The sequence below is a fragment of the Diorhabda carinulata genome, chromosome 11 (assembly GCF_026250575.1).
Source record: "Diorhabda carinulata isolate Delta chromosome 11, icDioCari1.1, whole genome shotgun sequence".
NCBI classification, from domain to species: Eukaryota; Metazoa; Arthropoda; class Insecta; order Coleoptera; family Chrysomelidae; genus Diorhabda; species Diorhabda carinulata.
In genome coordinates, this window is record NC_079470.1 from 5,429,324 (window position 1) to 5,445,629 (window position 16,306).

The 16,306-nt window shown below is 33.1% G+C and overlaps 3 protein-coding genes across 5 annotated transcripts in view; 2 read left to right on the plus strand and 1 right to left on the minus strand.

Moving 5' to 3' along the window:
• Positions 1–74: 74 nt before the first annotated feature.
• On the minus strand, positions 75–5,764 carry LOC130899673 (DNA primase large subunit-like). Its single transcript, XM_057809794.1, has 6 exons — positions 5,321–5,764; positions 5,015–5,268; positions 1,602–1,780; positions 1,147–1,399; positions 602–871; positions 75–470 (listed from the first exon to the last, which is right to left on the minus strand). The coding sequence occupies exons 1-6, from the start codon at positions 5,608–5,610 to the stop codon at positions 301–303; spliced, it is 1,416 nt and encodes a 471-aa protein (XP_057665777.1). The 5' UTR covers positions 5,611–5,764; the 3' UTR covers positions 75–300.
• Positions 1,910–4,228, plus strand: LOC130899674 (rhodanese domain-containing protein CG4456-like). 2 transcript variants are annotated; one of them, XM_057809796.1, is made up of 3 exons: positions 1,910–2,154; positions 3,046–3,208; positions 4,017–4,228. In XM_057809796.1, the coding sequence occupies exons 1-3, from the start codon at positions 2,022–2,024 to the stop codon at positions 4,066–4,068; spliced, it is 348 nt and encodes a 115-aa protein (XP_057665779.1). In that variant the 5' UTR covers positions 1,910–2,021; the 3' UTR covers positions 4,069–4,228. The 2 variants fall into 2 exon arrangements, with proteins under 2 accessions (XP_057665779.1, XP_057665778.1); XM_057809795.1 differs by having other exon boundaries at positions 1,952–2,941.
• A 45-nt stretch (positions 5,765–5,809) lies between the features above and the next one.
• Positions 5,810–16,306, plus strand: part of LOC130899671 (solute carrier family 26 member 6-like) — a 34,566-nt gene continuing 24,069 nt past the window's right edge. The window contains exon 1 of one of the 2 annotated variants that reach the window (XM_057809791.1): positions 5,810–5,957. The gene's annotated coding sequence lies outside the window, so the exon portion shown is untranslated. Of the gene's footprint in view, positions 5,958–8,218; positions 8,485–16,306 lie in introns of those variants that run through there. The other variant, XM_057809792.1, reaches the window with a different exon arrangement.

A 16,306-nucleotide genomic window follows, 5' to 3' on the forward strand; every position in this document is an offset into this window, starting at 1 on the left:
GAAGAACTAAATGCATTTTTTATGTATAATCATTTGAGCTTTATAAATAATTTAAAGTAACCTGTATTGTGAAGCCTTTGAATTGTGGAAAAATATAATTTGTAGGCCTATGGTGGGTTTTGGGTTTGTAATTTTAATTTGTACCTATTGCAATTAGTTATTTTGAGAATTGATAATTAGGAACTCAAAAGGAAGGTAAATAATGAAATAAAGTAGAACTCCTCTATATTTTCTCTATTATTTATAATACAAACAATAATTGGCATAAAAAAATATTTAATAAATAAAATTTTTAAAAAATCAATTTTTCTTTGCTTGTTTCTCTTTAAAAATGCCAAGTTTATCAGAAAAATATTGATTGGGATGATTAATGGTGGTAGTTGGAGGTTGTCTGCTAACACACTCGAAATATTTACTACAAGCCAACTGGAAATGTCCTCCGTTAACTAAATCCATAATGGAGGATATTGCTAAAATAAATAAAAAAAATTTACGGTATCTAAACCCCACTAACAATAACCAAGATTCAGCCAACGGCGAAAAAAACACCCCAATTTATCAAAATCTGAACTTCATTAAATATTTCATGATAAAAATTTACCTTGTGGAGCTAGGCCGTACTCTACTAATTTATTTTTCAAAATGCTAGGATCCCAATGTTTGAACGGACAACCGTGATGTTCCCCTGGTCCGACACTACTCATTATTATTTTGATACAACTATATGGAGAATAATTGGTCATGCCACCTGCTTTACCATACGAATGTCTGAACGTGTACGAGTAAGCTTTGTCGAATTTGGTCTCATCGATATTGGGGTTTTTAGTGAATTCTTCTCTCCAAAATTTCATACCGTCTTCATATAGCAATCCTGAGGAAAACAACGAAAAATAACAATAAAACACGATCAATAACCTTGAACAAAGTCAATGAGAACCTCATAGTCTTATAAAGGGTGGACAAAGTATCAATGGAAGACTAAAACTCAAACGTACAAGAAGAGATTGATGTAGGCAAAGAGAATCTGATTAAAAAAAACAAGGAAGGGAGTAAATAAGACAATAATTAAAAATAAAATGTATTTTTGAGGTAATTTAAAGATGAAATTTTTGCTGAAAAAAAACAGTTGTGATTAAAGGAACTCACCGATTCCTTTGAGGAATAAACTGAGTTGCAGCCTTCCCTGATGTTTTAGATGATGATTAGATTTTAAAGTGTTGTACAAATGCCTCATGCAAAGCGGGAAATGCTGTTGAGAATAATTATCCAAATTGGCGGGATTGATACCATCTTTCGAATCTTCGACGACGTGTGTTTTCCCAGTGTATACGTTGTGGAGATTACACAATAATGAATTTAATCTGTCATCGTCTACAGACGGTAGACGTTGATTGTATGTCTGAAATTTCAACAGTTTCTCAACTATACAGATTATTCGCGAAAAAAATTCGAAATTAAACACTGTAGAAATAAAGAATCACTTGTAGAGATTATTTCATAAACTTGGCAACGCAGTTGCAGTTTCTTATGTGTTAATTTACGTCAGTTAAAGACAGTTTTACAGGGGAAATTCAAAATTTTATAAGAAATTTTTCACTTACGCTTAAAGATTCGTTTAGGGATGCCCTAAATTGGGCTTGTATTGAAACTACCAATTCAGAAGTGGGAATATAAGCGTATCCATGTTCTAAAAACACTCTCCTATTTTTAATTAGTGATAAAACTTCTGTAAAAGGTACTTTGTAAAAATCGATCGTGTTAAAATTAGTTTCGTGTACACCTAAAAATGATAATCAATATTTACCTGGAATATATAACATAATAATATAAAAAAAATAATCAACAGGAAATTAATTAACCAGAAAAAAATTAATTTGAAGGTTATCTAATATGTATTTTCATTAAATTGGTATGATAATAAACATGTAAATACAGATAAATTGGTTGTAATTAAAATGGTTGATATATTAATAAGTGTCATAACAGTAGACACATTTATTAACACGCAGTAAACCAAAAAAATGTCTGACAAAATCGTGAATTTAGAAGAAATGGAAAAACTAGCAGACGATACTGATACATTAATTATTGATGTGAGAGAACCAGATGAAGTTAAATCAACAGCTTTGATTGGAAAAAGTGTAAACATACCATGTACGTATGTATATAAAGCTTTTACTTTTTACTTCTTAGACCTTTTTATATGTTTTTCGTGACAATTTGTTTTGATTTCAAGTTTCTTTTCTATGAAAAATCAGTTCAAAATAACAACAAATAACAAAATTATCCTCAAATTTTCATAGAAAAAGAGACGCTAAAATCATGAAAAAATGATCACGTATGTATGTGAAAAAAATAAGTTGTAATAATAAACATAATAGGCGTTTATAGCCTGAATTCAGATTCCTACATTACATTTTTATTTGAATTTACTCAACGAGAATATTCAATGGAGGGATAGTTGACATCTAACATTTATCTTCTTTTTTTAAAACACCGGGACAAAGTTTTAATACAATTCTGATTCTTGTAGTTAAATAATATTCAATAATAGAGTTTCGAATCAACGGTTCATAAAAAAAGATAATCATATGTAAATATAACATTTTAAGAATAAAAATAAATTATTGAAAAAAATCATAAATACTGGCTGTATACTCTATGCATACGTAGATACAACTATCATATTGTTGACCTACTTAACTTAAATTTCTGAGTTATATGAAAATTAAATAAATTCCTTTTGACATGTTGAGTTTGATTAGTAAAAGAATCAATATTTCGAGCGTTAGAAACCTAGCTATGGCAACTGTAGACAAAATTGTTCATATGGAAGAAATGGAAAAACTGGCCAATGATAAAAACGTACTAATTATAGATGTTAGAGAACAAAACGAAGTAAAATCTACCGGAATCATTGGATCTAGTGTTAATATTCCTTGTAAGTTTATGTAGGGTTATTAACGAAATTCAATAGTAAATGAGTATTTGAATAAAAAACATTATAAATATAATGAGAATATAAGAAAAAAATGGTTGTTCCAGTAAATAACCTTCAACACGCACTTAAAGATGCTCCAAAAGAGGAATTTAGTAAATTATACGGTCGTTCTAAACCCGTTTCAAACAGTCCAATGATATTTTACTGCTTAAAAGGCCGTCGAGCCTTACAAGCACTTGAATTAGCAGAATCCTTAGGATTTAAGAAGTAAGTACATAAATTTAAGGTTAAAATACACTATTCACGAATTTAATGAAAATTTGTTGTAAACATTAGCAATATAATATTCAATAGTTTGTTTTTGTTGGAAAAATATAAATGCATTTAATCCCTATTCAGTAACACTGATAAACCATGATTCAAATATTAAGATATAGGGAAAATAGATGAGTATGGAACTAGCACATGAAATCCAATGTTAAAATAACTTTTGTGGGTGTAAATCAAAGATTTAGTTTTCCAAATACTAATTATCGGAAGAATATGCTTCAAAAACAAATACTGTTTCTTCTATTAACAAAGAAATGGTAATATTGTGGTTGTTAAATAATTTGATAGTAGTACAACTGTATATTATATGAGGATGATTAAAAAACTGATAAAGCAGGGTTTTTTGAAGGTTTTCAAGGTTCTAGTGGACTGAATAAAGAATAGTATTGTAACATCAGTGAACAATTCCATTTTGTAAATTCGGTTTACATGTAGATACAAGTTTTATTATTTTTTCATTATATTAATGACTAAATTCAAAATTACACAGTTTACATTTGGCGATGTTATTTTTGAGAAGAAACAATGTTTTTTAATATGTAATAAACATTTTTTCAAAAAATTCCTTATTTAAAATTGTTTTAAATGGGTTTTTTCGTTTGAGACTCCTTGTACTTTATCTTACGTGTTTAGATATTGTAGCTGTTCATTTTCTAAACATATTTGTTTGTTTTGATGAATTTTTAATAAATATGTATGTAAAATTCACCTGTTTAGATAATAAAGTTTATAATTCTTATTATAGCGGAAGATATTATAAAGGAAGTTGGGCAGAATGGTCCAGCAAACACCATTAACTTTTCTGTACACAAAAATTGACCGACGATTAAGGAAATTGTATACAAATAGTGAATTTTTATAAATACGTAGCAATTATTAATGTAATTTATACAAAGTATTAGTTTATTGTGATTAATTTCAAAAAAGACAATTAAAGAATTGTTATTACAAATAAAAGTGATTTTTATTGATTATTTGTTTATTTCAATCATCCATTAGAGTGCAATTGATAAACCAAGGGTTATATTGGACTTAAAAGTTTATTAAACACCCCATGTGAACTGTTTTTGACATCTACTACTCGCTTTTGACCACCAGATTTGTATTGGATTCCAGTATCCCTAGCTTCAAGAAGGTTAGACACCCGATACATATAAAAATAAGTATAATTTACTATTTAGCTAGAATACAGAAAATGAAGCTTATTTTGAGAAACTGAAGCTGCTGAAAAACAAACTAATAACAAGAACAACGAAGTTACAAGGATTCCAGTAACATCAATCGTAACTTCTAAACAGATTTGTTTAGAAGAAGCAGCCAAGAAATGAGTTACTTTCGAGGAAGTAAAAAGAAAAAAATAGTCCATTTATTTCCGAAATAATTGAAAAAGTTCTGAAAACCTGTATCAGAACGAAAAAATCAGTCTTACAATTCATTGGAGCCTTCAATTTGGAAAAAAATCTATTCAATTTGAGAGAATTTAACATAAACAATAAAAATTTTAGGTCTTCTATCGTGGTTACTAACAATTATTGTGAATATTTTTTAGTATATTTATGAAAAAACCGATATATGAAATTTTCAACTCAAAAATAATAATTCTTGTGACAAAAAACGAGTTTAAATTGGAGCATATATCATTAAAATATGATTGTAACAATATTTTCTAGCTTCTAAACACTTTTTATGTACCTAACGTGATTTTTAAATAAAATTTTATAATAAAAAAAGTAGTGTACATACCTACAGTAGCTGCTAATAATTTAGTTTTAATTTTTTCTTTGGCATCTTGTGGAATCGGAAGATACGTCAGATTATTCAGTTCTAAAAATTTCATGATACTCTGTTGATTTTGAACTAAAAATCTCAACTTGAACCACTCCAATTCTCGAATAAGAAACCATCGTCTTAAATCTTCTGAACGACAATATGCGAGTCTTAATATAAAGTGTGAATGGTGATCAGTTCTTCGTGCTTGTGTATCTTGTTCGGTTTGCCTAAACACATGATATGAAATTTAACTATTTTGATTTATATATTGTTTATTACCCGTTGTAGCCAAGAAGTAATCTTAAATATCTTTTCAGGCCGAGTTTAGCGAGTTCTTCTTTAATATAACTTTTCCAGTCTTCTGAAAATTGTTTATATCCTCTAGCAGATGCTTGTTCTATTGTTCTTAATAACTGTAATCTATCTAAAGCTAATTCTTCAAATTCATTTAAAGAAATTGTGTCTGATGGATTTGTTTTGTACATATTTAAATCGTGAGCGAAAACTTTTTCAATGTCCGGATTAAGAGTAATATTATTTGCTTTTCTTCTACCCGCAGAAAAATTCATTTTAATTTTATCAGTATTAATTGAAAATATATGAGCACTGTTTATTATTTAGTTTATTTATACTTTTCCCGCCAATTAATTTATAGGTTATTCTGATATTCTTGTGCAACTATTCTAGCCACTTAATCGACGTGTTTGTTATATGGATGGAATCATACTAAACCCAGTCCGATTTCTTGACATGATAATCGCAATGACATAACCTTAATAAGTCAAAAATATGAATCGTTTTAAAATTGTAAACATAATATTTTAAAAATAAATCGAGTCTGTGATTATATATGTGCAATTTATTTTTAACAATGAATCTGTGATGTAACTAAGTTTCAAATTATCTTCGTATCCAGGTTAGTTTTTATTTTAATTTTTTTGTTGTATTGATAATTTATCGCTGATTCACATTAATTTGCTTCATTGGAATAAATATATACGTAGATGAATATATATTGTTATTTCTCAATAGAATATGTCTTCTCAGTTGATATTTTTTTATCATTTAAGTCATTGAGCTCATTATGAAATGTGAATCAACTTGTTTATGTTTTTTGTATTTTTTGTTATATATTTATTTGAATCACTTTTATTATTGATAATTCACTATAATAATGATTCAATTTAACTTGTTTATCGAAAAAGAGTGGTTGAACTAATTTTCCAGTAGAAATTGATTCTGCTTTGTGAATCTTATTTTCGTTTCATTATAAACTTTTGTTGCCATGGAAATTAATACATAAAGTAGTCATCCTTGGCATAGATTAATATAATACTAATAAAATCTATTGATCCATATGTATTCCAGATATTTAGGTTGAATTCATTTCAATAACTAAATTCTGGAACCATTTGAGATTAGCACACCTTGTATTATATTAAATTGATTATAATTGTTAACCATATTAGATAAAACATGTTTTTATAATTCCGCAGTCAGCAATTATTACGAAGGTCATAAATAGTTTTTTCATTATAAACATATGGTAATTATGGATAATTTCTTATACAAGCCAAAATATGATTTCTATAATTAATAGTACAGTCCCAATTCGCTATCTCGTATAATTACCGTTTTATTGTACTTTATCTCACTTGATATTACAAACAAATACTGTTTATTTTAAGAATTAGAATAAAAAATTTTAGAAAGTAACCAGATTCTTAAAGTTCAAAATTTTGTCTCATTGCTTTTATATAAACCAAAACGAAGTATCTGACTTCATTTAATATTCATAAAATTTTTTTTCTTTATTTATTGTTCATTGAAAACTTCATGTTAAAAATATGATATTCAGTTAACCTAATATTCAATACATTATTGATATTATAGAATTTCAAATTTTATTATTTGGTATCGAGGCCATACCCATATCAAGTTGAAGAGCGCGTATAAAAAAGAAGAAGTATGTTATTCAATATATTAGTGGGAAACCGGTTTACAGATATGAATTGAGGTTGTGGACTTTTTTTAATTATTTTCGAGATATTTTATTACATAATACTGTTTGAGATACAGCGTGAAGAGACATTGATGCAGGAAAATCTGGATGTAGGTGAAGGATATATTTCAAAAAAAAGTTTTCTTTTCTTCTTCATATTTCTCATATTTATTTATTAGCATAGATTCATCACATCAGGAATATATGAAAATTTGACTTTACTACTTTTAAAATTTCTTTTGTCTGATATTTCTATATTTAAAACTATATGTGTGAAATTTTTAACAAACTTATCTGTGATAAAATATACTACACACGGCAGTGCACTTTGTTGTATAATTTTTATAACTGGAAGGCTCGTTTACGGTTTTTTTTTATTGAAAAAATTTTTTTGAAATAAAAAAAACATTGAGAGTTGTCATAAACAACTATTTAATGATCTTTAAATATTATATTATCATAATTCTGTATAAATGGGATAAATAAATATTTTCTCAAATGAATATTGAAACTTAAATAAACGTTTTACAACTTTAAATTTTTAATATTTATAAAGGAGGTATTTGACTGTCTCTCTCTCTCTCTATTGCTAGACGTACCCTATTAGTTATCTTTGTCTTAAATACTGTATATCGTTTCAGTGCCATGTTGTCAGGTGTTCTAATTTATAATAAATATTAGGAAATATTACGATTTCGATCATATAAAAGTATAATAATAATAATTAAATGCGATTTTTATTAAAACTTTAATTGCAACTACTAACAAATAGTTGCAAACTCATAATAGTGCATATCATGGTTTGATATTGAATTATAGCTTTTATTTAACTATAATGTAAATGCCAGGGTCCATTAAGTAGGTTAGATTTACAATAAAAGTCGCCATATTGTATAAATATAATTTATAACACTTTAGGCTCGATACGCCTCTGGACCAATACACTAATTAACGTAGTTCAAGTCATTCTTTTGAATTTATAGGTGTGGTAAACAATTTTTTCTTATATTTACATAATATACGCTAGTTTTGGCGAAGTTTTTGATTTAATACTTTCACAGATTTGTATCAAGTGCTTAACCTCACCCACCCTGAACTAACCTTGCGCTTAACTACTTGATGGTAACAATAAAATTTTTACGAATACATTGAGTGATAGTTTCGCAGTTGATTTAATGTAACATTTAATTCCAAGAATACAGTTTTCAAATATATTTTCTACCTGTGCTTTGTAACTTGTGCAATATTGGAAATTCCATGTAGTTGTGACGAATGGTGATTCCCTGGAACATGATCTAAAGCAAATATTTCTTTCGCATATTAATATTGATGAATTTACACGTTATTTTATTATGGTATGCATGAATTGTTCGATTTAAAAGTGTTTTTGTGATTGATTTGTTTTTTCAAATTTGGTTTGCTAATGAAAATAAAACAAAAGGTAAGAATTATATTTTGTGAATATAGCGTTTTCTAATACCTCATTTGGTCTTTCAATTCTAATATTTCAGAATATATATATACCGGGGCGTTTCAAAAAATGTAAAATACACAATTTTATTATTAGTACCCAGGTAAAAAGTTTAGCCAGATATAATTTGCGCTTGGACTTCATTTTAACGTGTAAAAAATTGAATTGCACTGCCTATCCTTGTTTTTTTTTTAAGAATTTTTGGTACCCAACGTGAACAAAGTTTTTCAATAACAAAACTGGCGTCTACATCTTTCACTGTGTGATCCATCTTCTAATCATTGAATCACTCATAGCATTTTCCCCGTAAACATCTCAGATTTTCCGGTAAATTTTACTCGAAAACAATTTCCCTAAGCCGGACCTGTCCAGCTATTGTGGAATTTTAAATATTCGGCGAATTCGCGCGGCGTCTTTCACACTTTTTATAAATTAATACAAATACAAACTGGTTTGACGTTTATTTGTATAATTTTTTTAGTAGCAGGCGGTTTATGTACAGTATTTCTTCTAAATAATTTCTAGGAAAGTCTATATTTTTTTGTTTTAGAAGTTTGTAGACGTTGTGTAAATTCAGTTAGTTAGTTTTTAATAAATAGTCGTAGTGAATTTTTATAAATAGTGTGTCAATAAATTAAGATTAAAGGCAGCATATATTTTTATTTCAATCTTCTGGGAACTAAATCTGGAAAGTGAGGCGGTAGCTGAAAACTCGCGAATCAAAAGCGACCTTTAATTTGGCGTGTGTGTTCACACAAACGAGATGATTGCTTTTTATTGGCGGGCCTCTCTAATGCGTGGAAAATAATCGCTTTTCCATTTGGAATTTTGAATTTTCGACTGAGGAATGGAAAAAACGCACAATTTTTAATTGGAAATAGCTAAAAGTCACTTGGAACTAAATCTGGAAAGTGAGGCGATTGTGTAACTGTACTCTCTTTTGTTTTTTTTTGGTCTCTTCTCAATTATTTGTGTTCTTCAATATTTTGTAGCTTTTTCTAACTGATTATCTTTTTAGTGTTGTTTATGATTCTTGAATATTTTCCCTTGGCATCCGTCGAGTCAGTTTTTAGTGTACTCGGTCTTACAAGATTCCTTATCACCAGTTTCTTTTCACACTCCTTATCGAACCATCCTTTTTTGCTTGTTTTCTTCTTTAAACCCAGCGTTTGCTTTGCCACCAGTCCTATAAATTTTTCTACTTGTATCCACTCAATTTCCGCATTGTATTCTTGGTAGCTGTTGCTCGTGTGTAAATTCTCATATCTTCTACTAACCTTTGACGTTTTCTTTTCGTTAATATATGGAATTTATCGATTACTTTGAACTAATTTTCTATACATACTTTTGAAGTTACCAAATACCCGCTACTGTATTAAATGCGGCACTAAACAGTGTTGTAATTCGTTTTTTCCAAATCGGATTATACTTCAACGTTTTATGTAATCATCCTAGTGAATAAACTACTATTTCAACGGCTTTTTTAGTTTCATTATCATATATTTTTATTAGAAACTGATAATATTGATAATGAAGGTCAATGAAGATAATCTCTTCCACTCGATTTTAATTACATATGCACTTTACAACAAAAATTTCTTGTTAGATTAGAAAAAATACCCTAGATCAACAAATCTGGATGTTTTAGATTTTTTGTAGTAGAACATTCGTTGTTACTAATTTTGGTTTACTGCTTATAACGACAACTGCGAATTTGTCTGCATGAATCTCTTTATATTCGTGTTAAGCGTGAAGAATATAGTATAAAAAACCATTATCTCCAACTATATATCTAATAGTTTAACTTCTTTCACAACACGATATTATAAAACAATTCTTAAACCTAATCCAGACTCTCCAAGAGGGAACGCGATTGCAGTTTTTACGGCGCAAGTCAAAGAACTTGAATAAATAGTAAATCGAGAGTGTGGATGGCTAGAACTGCTGCAGCCTCCGGTCGCCAAGTGTCTGTCCCAATGCCTCGAAAGAGTCCGAATCAAGCGTTAGTAGTGGTGTAGTCGTTGTAGGTGCTCTTCTAGCTTGTCGAGAGTCTCTAAGAAGCGCCTCGCGAGAGTTTGGTGCAAGCATTAGCACTAGGTGCGTTATAACAGTTGTTGGTGCTCTTCAAACTTGTCGAGAACCTCTAGGAGTCGCTTTAAAGAGAGTTTGGTTCGAACATTAGCATTATTGTATATTATAGTGGTTGTCCAACTTGTCGAGAGTCTCTAGGAGATGCCTTGCGAGATTCTGGACAAAACGTAGTATTATTATTTGGTGTAGTGGTTGTAGGTGCTCTTACAACTTGGTGAGAGTCCCTTGGAGGAGCCTCGCGAGAGTTTGGTGCAAGCGTTAGCACTAGGTGCGTTATAACAGTTATTGGTGCTCTTCAAACTTGTCGAGAACCTCTAGGAGTCGCTTTGGCGACAGTTTGGTTCAAGTTTTAGCATTATTGTGTGTTACAGCGGTTGTAGGTGCACCTACTGCTTGTGAAGAGTTTCTAAGAAGCGCCTCGCGAGAGTTTGGTGCAAGCATTAGCACTAGGTGCGTTATAACAGTTGTTGGTGCTCTTCAAACTTGTCGAGAACCTCTAGGAGTCGCTTTAAAGAGAGTTTGGTTCGAACATTAGCATTATTGTATATTATAGTGGTTGTCCAACTTGTCGAGAGTCTCTAGGAGATGCCTTGCGAGATTCTGGACAAAACGTAGTATTATTATTTGGTGTAGTGGTTGTAGGTGCTCTTACAACTTGGTGAGAGTCCCTTGGAGGAGCCTCGCGAGAGTTTGGTGCAAGCGTTAGCACTAGGTGCGTTATAACAGTTATTGGTGCTCTTCAAACTTGTCGAGAACCTCTAGGAGTCGCTTTGGCGACAGTTTGGTTCAAGTTTTAGCATTATTGTGTGTTACAGCGGTTGTAGGTGCACCTACTGCTTGTGAAGAGTTTCTAAGAAGCGCCTCGCGAGAGTTTGGTGCAAGCATTAGCACTAGGTGCGTTATAACAGTTGTTGGTGCTCTTCAAACTTGTCGAGAACCTCTAGGAGTCGCTTTAAAGAGAGTTTGGTTCAAACATTAGCATTATTGTGTATTATAGTGGTTGTCCAACTTGTCGAGAGTCTCTAGGAGATGCCTTGCGAGATTCTGGACAAAACGTAGTATTATTATGTGGTGTAGTGGTTGTAGGTGCTCTTACAACTTGGTGAGAGTCCCTTGGAGGAGCCTCGCGAGAGTTTGGTGCAAGCGTTAGCACTAGGTGAGTTATAACAGTTATTGGTGCTCTTCAAACTTGTCGAGAACCTCTAGGAGTCGCTTTGGCGACAGTTTGGTTCAAGTTTTAGCATTATTGTGTGTTACAGCGGTTGTAGGTGCACCTACTGCTTGTGAAGAGTTTCTAAGAAGCGCCTCGCGAGAGTTTGGTGCAAGCATTAGCACTAGGTGCGTTATAACAGTTGTTGGTGCTCTTCAAACTTGTCGAGAACCTCTAGGAGTCGCTTTAAAGAGAGTTTGGTTCAAACATTAGCATTATTGTGTATTATAGTGGTTGTCCAACTTGTCGAGAGTCTCTAGGAGATGCCTTGCGAGATTCTGGACAAAACGTAGTATTATTATTTGGTGTAGTGGTTGTAGGTGCTCTTACAACTTGGTGAGAGTCCCTTGGAGGAGCCTCGCGAGAGTTTGGTGCAAGCATTAGCACTAGGTGCGTTATAACAGTTATTGGTGCCCTTCAAACTTGTCGAGAACCTCTAGGAGTCGCTTTAAAGAGAGTTTGGTTCGAACATTAGCATTATTGTATATTATAGTGGTTGTCCAACTTGTCGAGAGTCTCTAGGAGATGCCTTGCGAGATTCTGGACAAAACGTAGTATTATTATGTGGTGTAGTGGTTGTAGGTGCTCTTACAACTTGGTGAGAGTCTCTTGGAGGAGCCTCGCGAGAGTTTGGTGCAAGCGTTAGCACTAGGTGAGTTATAACAGTTATTGGTGCTCTTCAAACTTGTCGAGAACCTCTAGGAGTCGCTTTGGCGACAGTTTGGTTCAAGTTTTAGCATTATTGTGTGTTACAGCGGTTGTAGGTGCACCTACTGCTTGTGAAGAGTTTCTAAGAAGCGCCTCGCGAGAGTTTGGTGCAAGCATTAGCACTAGGTGCGTTATAACAGTTGTTGGTGCTCTTCAAACTTGTCGAGAACCTCTAGGAGTCGCTTTAAAGAGAGTTTGGTTCAAACATTAGCATTATTGTGTATTATAGTGGTTGTCCAACTTGTCGAGAGTCTCTAGGAGATGCCTTGCGAGATTCTGGACAAAACGTAGTATTATTATGTGGTGTAGTGGTTGTAGGTGCTCTTACAACTTGGTGAGAGTCCCTTGGAGGAGCCTCGCGAGAGTTTGGTGCAAGCGTTAGCACTAGGTGAGTTATAACAGTTATTGGTGCTCTTCAAACTTGTCGAGAACCTCTAGGAGTCGCTTTGGCGACAGTTTGGTTCAAGTTTTAGCATTATTGTGTGTTACAGCGGTTGTAGGTGCACCTACTGCTTGTGAAGAGTTTCTAAGAAGCGCCTCGCGAGAGTTTGGTGCAAGCATTAGCACTAGGTGCGTTATAACAGTTGTTGGTGCTCTTCAAACTTGTCGAGAACCTCTAGGAGTCGCTTTAAAGAGAGTTTGGTTCAAACATTAGCATTATTGTGTATTATAGTGGTTGTCCAACTTGTCGAGAGTCTCTAGGAGATGCCTTGCGAGATTCTGGACAAAACGTAGTATTATTATTTGGTGTAGTGGTTGTAGGTGCTCTTACAACTTGGTGAGAGTCCCTTGGAGGAGCCTCGCGAGAGTTTGGTGCAAGCATTAGCACTAGGTGCGTTATAACAGTTATTGGTGCCCTTCAAACTTGTCGAGAACCTCTAGGAGTCGCTTTAAAGAGAGTTTGGTTCGAACATTAGCATTATTGTATATTATAGTGGTTGTCCAACTTGTCGAGAGTCTCTAGGAGATGCCTTGCGAGATTCTGGACAAAACGTAGTATTATTATGTGGTGTAGTGGTTGTAGGTGCTCTTACAACTTGGTGAGAGTCCCTTGGAGGAGCCTCGCGAGAGTTTGGTGCAAGCATTAGCACTAGGTGCGTTATAACAGTTATTGGTGCCCTTCAAACTTGTCGAGAACCTCTAGGAGTCGCTTTAAAGAGAGTTTGGTTCGAACATTAGCATTATTGTATATTATAGTGGTTGTCCAACTTGTCGAGAGTCTCTAGGAGATGCCTTGCGAGATTCTGGACAAAACGTAGTATTATTATGTGGTGTAGTGGTTGTAGGTGCTCTTACAACTTGGTGAGAGTCTCTTGGAGGAGCCTCGCGAGAGTTTGGTGCAAGCGTTAGCACTAGGTGAGTTATAACAGTTATTGGTGCTCTTCAAACTTGTCGAGAACCTCTAGGAGTCGCTTTGGCGACAGTTTGGTTCAAGTTTTAGCATTATTGTGTGTTACAGCGGTTGTAGGTGCACCTACTGCTTGTGAAGAGTTTCTAAGAAGCGCCTCGCGAGAGTTTGGTGCAAGCATTAGCACTAGGTGCGTTATAACAGTTGTTGGTGCTCTTCAAACTTGTCGAGAACCTCTAGGAGTCGCTTTAAAGAGAGTTTGGTTCAAACATTAGCATTATTGTGTATTATAGTGGTTGTCCAACTTGTCGAGAGTCTCTAGGAGATGCCTTGCGAGATTCTGGACAAAACGTAGTATTATTATGTGGTGTAGTGGTTGTAGGTGCTCTTACAACTTGGTGAGAGTCCCTTGGAGGAGCCTCGCGAGAGTTTGGTGCAAGCGTTAGCACTAGGTGAGTTATAACAGTTATTGGTGCTCTTCAAACTTGTCGAGAACCTCTAGGAGTCGCTTTGGCGACAGTTTGGTTCAAGTTTTAGCATTATTGTGTGTTACAGCGGTTGTAGGTGCACCTACTGCTTGTGAAGAGTTTCTAAGAAGCGCCTCGCGAGAGTTTGGTGCAAGCATTAGCACTAGGTGCGTTATAACAGTTGTTGGTGCTCTTCAAACTTGTCGAGAACCTCTAGGAGTCGCTTTAAAGAGAGTTTGGTTCAAACATTAGCATTATTGTGTATTATAGTGGTTGTCCAACTTGTCGAGAGTCTCTAGGAGATGCCTTGCGAGATTCTGGACAAAACGTAGTATTATTATTTGGTGTAGTGGTTGTAGGTGCTCTTACAACTTGGTGAGAGTCCCTTGGAGGAGCCTCGCGAGAGTTTGGTGCAAGCATTAGCACTAGGTGCGTTATAACAGTTATTGGTGCCCTTCAAACTTGTCGAGAACCTCTAGGAGTCGCTTTAAAGAGAGTTTGGTTCGAACATTAGCATTATTGTATATTATAGTGGTTGTCCAACTTGTCGAGAGTCTCTAGGAGATGCCTTGCGAGATTCTGGACAAAACGTAGTATTATTATGTGGTGTAGTGGTTGTAGGTGCTCTTACAACTTGGTGAGAGTCCCTTGGAGGAGCCTCGCGAGAGTTTGGTGCAAGCGTTAGCACTAGGTGAGTTATAACAGTTATTGGTGCTCTTCAAACTTGTCGAGAACCTCTAGGAGTCGCTTTGGCGACAGTTTGGTTCAAGCTTTAGCATTATTGTGTGTTACAGCGGTTTGTAGGTGCATCTGCTGCTTGTGAAGGGTCTCTAGGAGGCGCCTTGCAGGATTCTGGACCAAACGTATCATTATGGTGTGTTTTAGAGATTTTTCTTTCTTCAAGATTAAAATCTGCGTTTGGAAAAGTAGATATTTGATTTAAGTGATTATTGATAATTAAAATAAAATTTTATCTTTAAGTAAATTAAATCAATCAACGTACTTATAAAGTATCTATTGCTTTTTCGAATTGTTTTTGATAAAAAACTAATTTAATTATTTGATAAGAAAAAATTATTCCAGTTATATACGAGGTATATTCTGCAAGTTCTGTCAGCGGTAGAGCTGCGTTTCTTTGATCAAATATTTGGCTTCCTCACCATCATCATCATCATCATCATCATTATTGTCAGCTTTCTTAATTATTTTCTGTTTCTGCTTTAATTACTCAAGGTGGGGTAAAATATACCTCAAAATTTACGACATTGAGGCTAAAACCTCTTGCTCAAAGAGTTCAACCTCATTTCAGCACTTTGATAAATTGGGAAATATATTTGCACACTTTTTGCGTCTATTTATTTATGAGAGAGTATAAAAATAATAAATCATCCGTTATTTATAGACGTATCATTTTTTTCATGAACATTTTCTTCATCTCGAATGTTGTTTGCTGTCGGAAATCCTCATCTATCTATCTTATACAGTATTTTTGTAGTTTTCCTTTCAAATGATTTTCTTTTTAAAATTTTGGTTTTCTTGGAGCTTTATATGCTGATTGAAATAAGGTTATACTTTTTCCCTTCGGAAAAACTGTCGAGAAAACATAATTGAGAAGATACGAAAACTGGAATTAGAAAATGGATTTGTAGATATCAATGGCGACTGGAAATCGAAAACTATGCTGACAATTTTTCATGCTGCGTGTAGTGCTGCCCATCAGACTCGAAGGATCGTTAATGTATTTGGTGGGATTGTGGAACATCACGTCTTTAATTTAAAACAATAATTAATAAAAATACTAGTATGTTTGTGAAAAGAGCGTCGGGCGTCGTACGAGAAATATATTTTGAGCTTATTTTAAAAAGAATTATTCCCAACTTTTGAGTTTCATGTACTTTAAAAGCGTTTTTTTTTTGTTTTTTCGAATTGTATTTATCTTTCATTTTACATTATGCCCTCGTATAATAG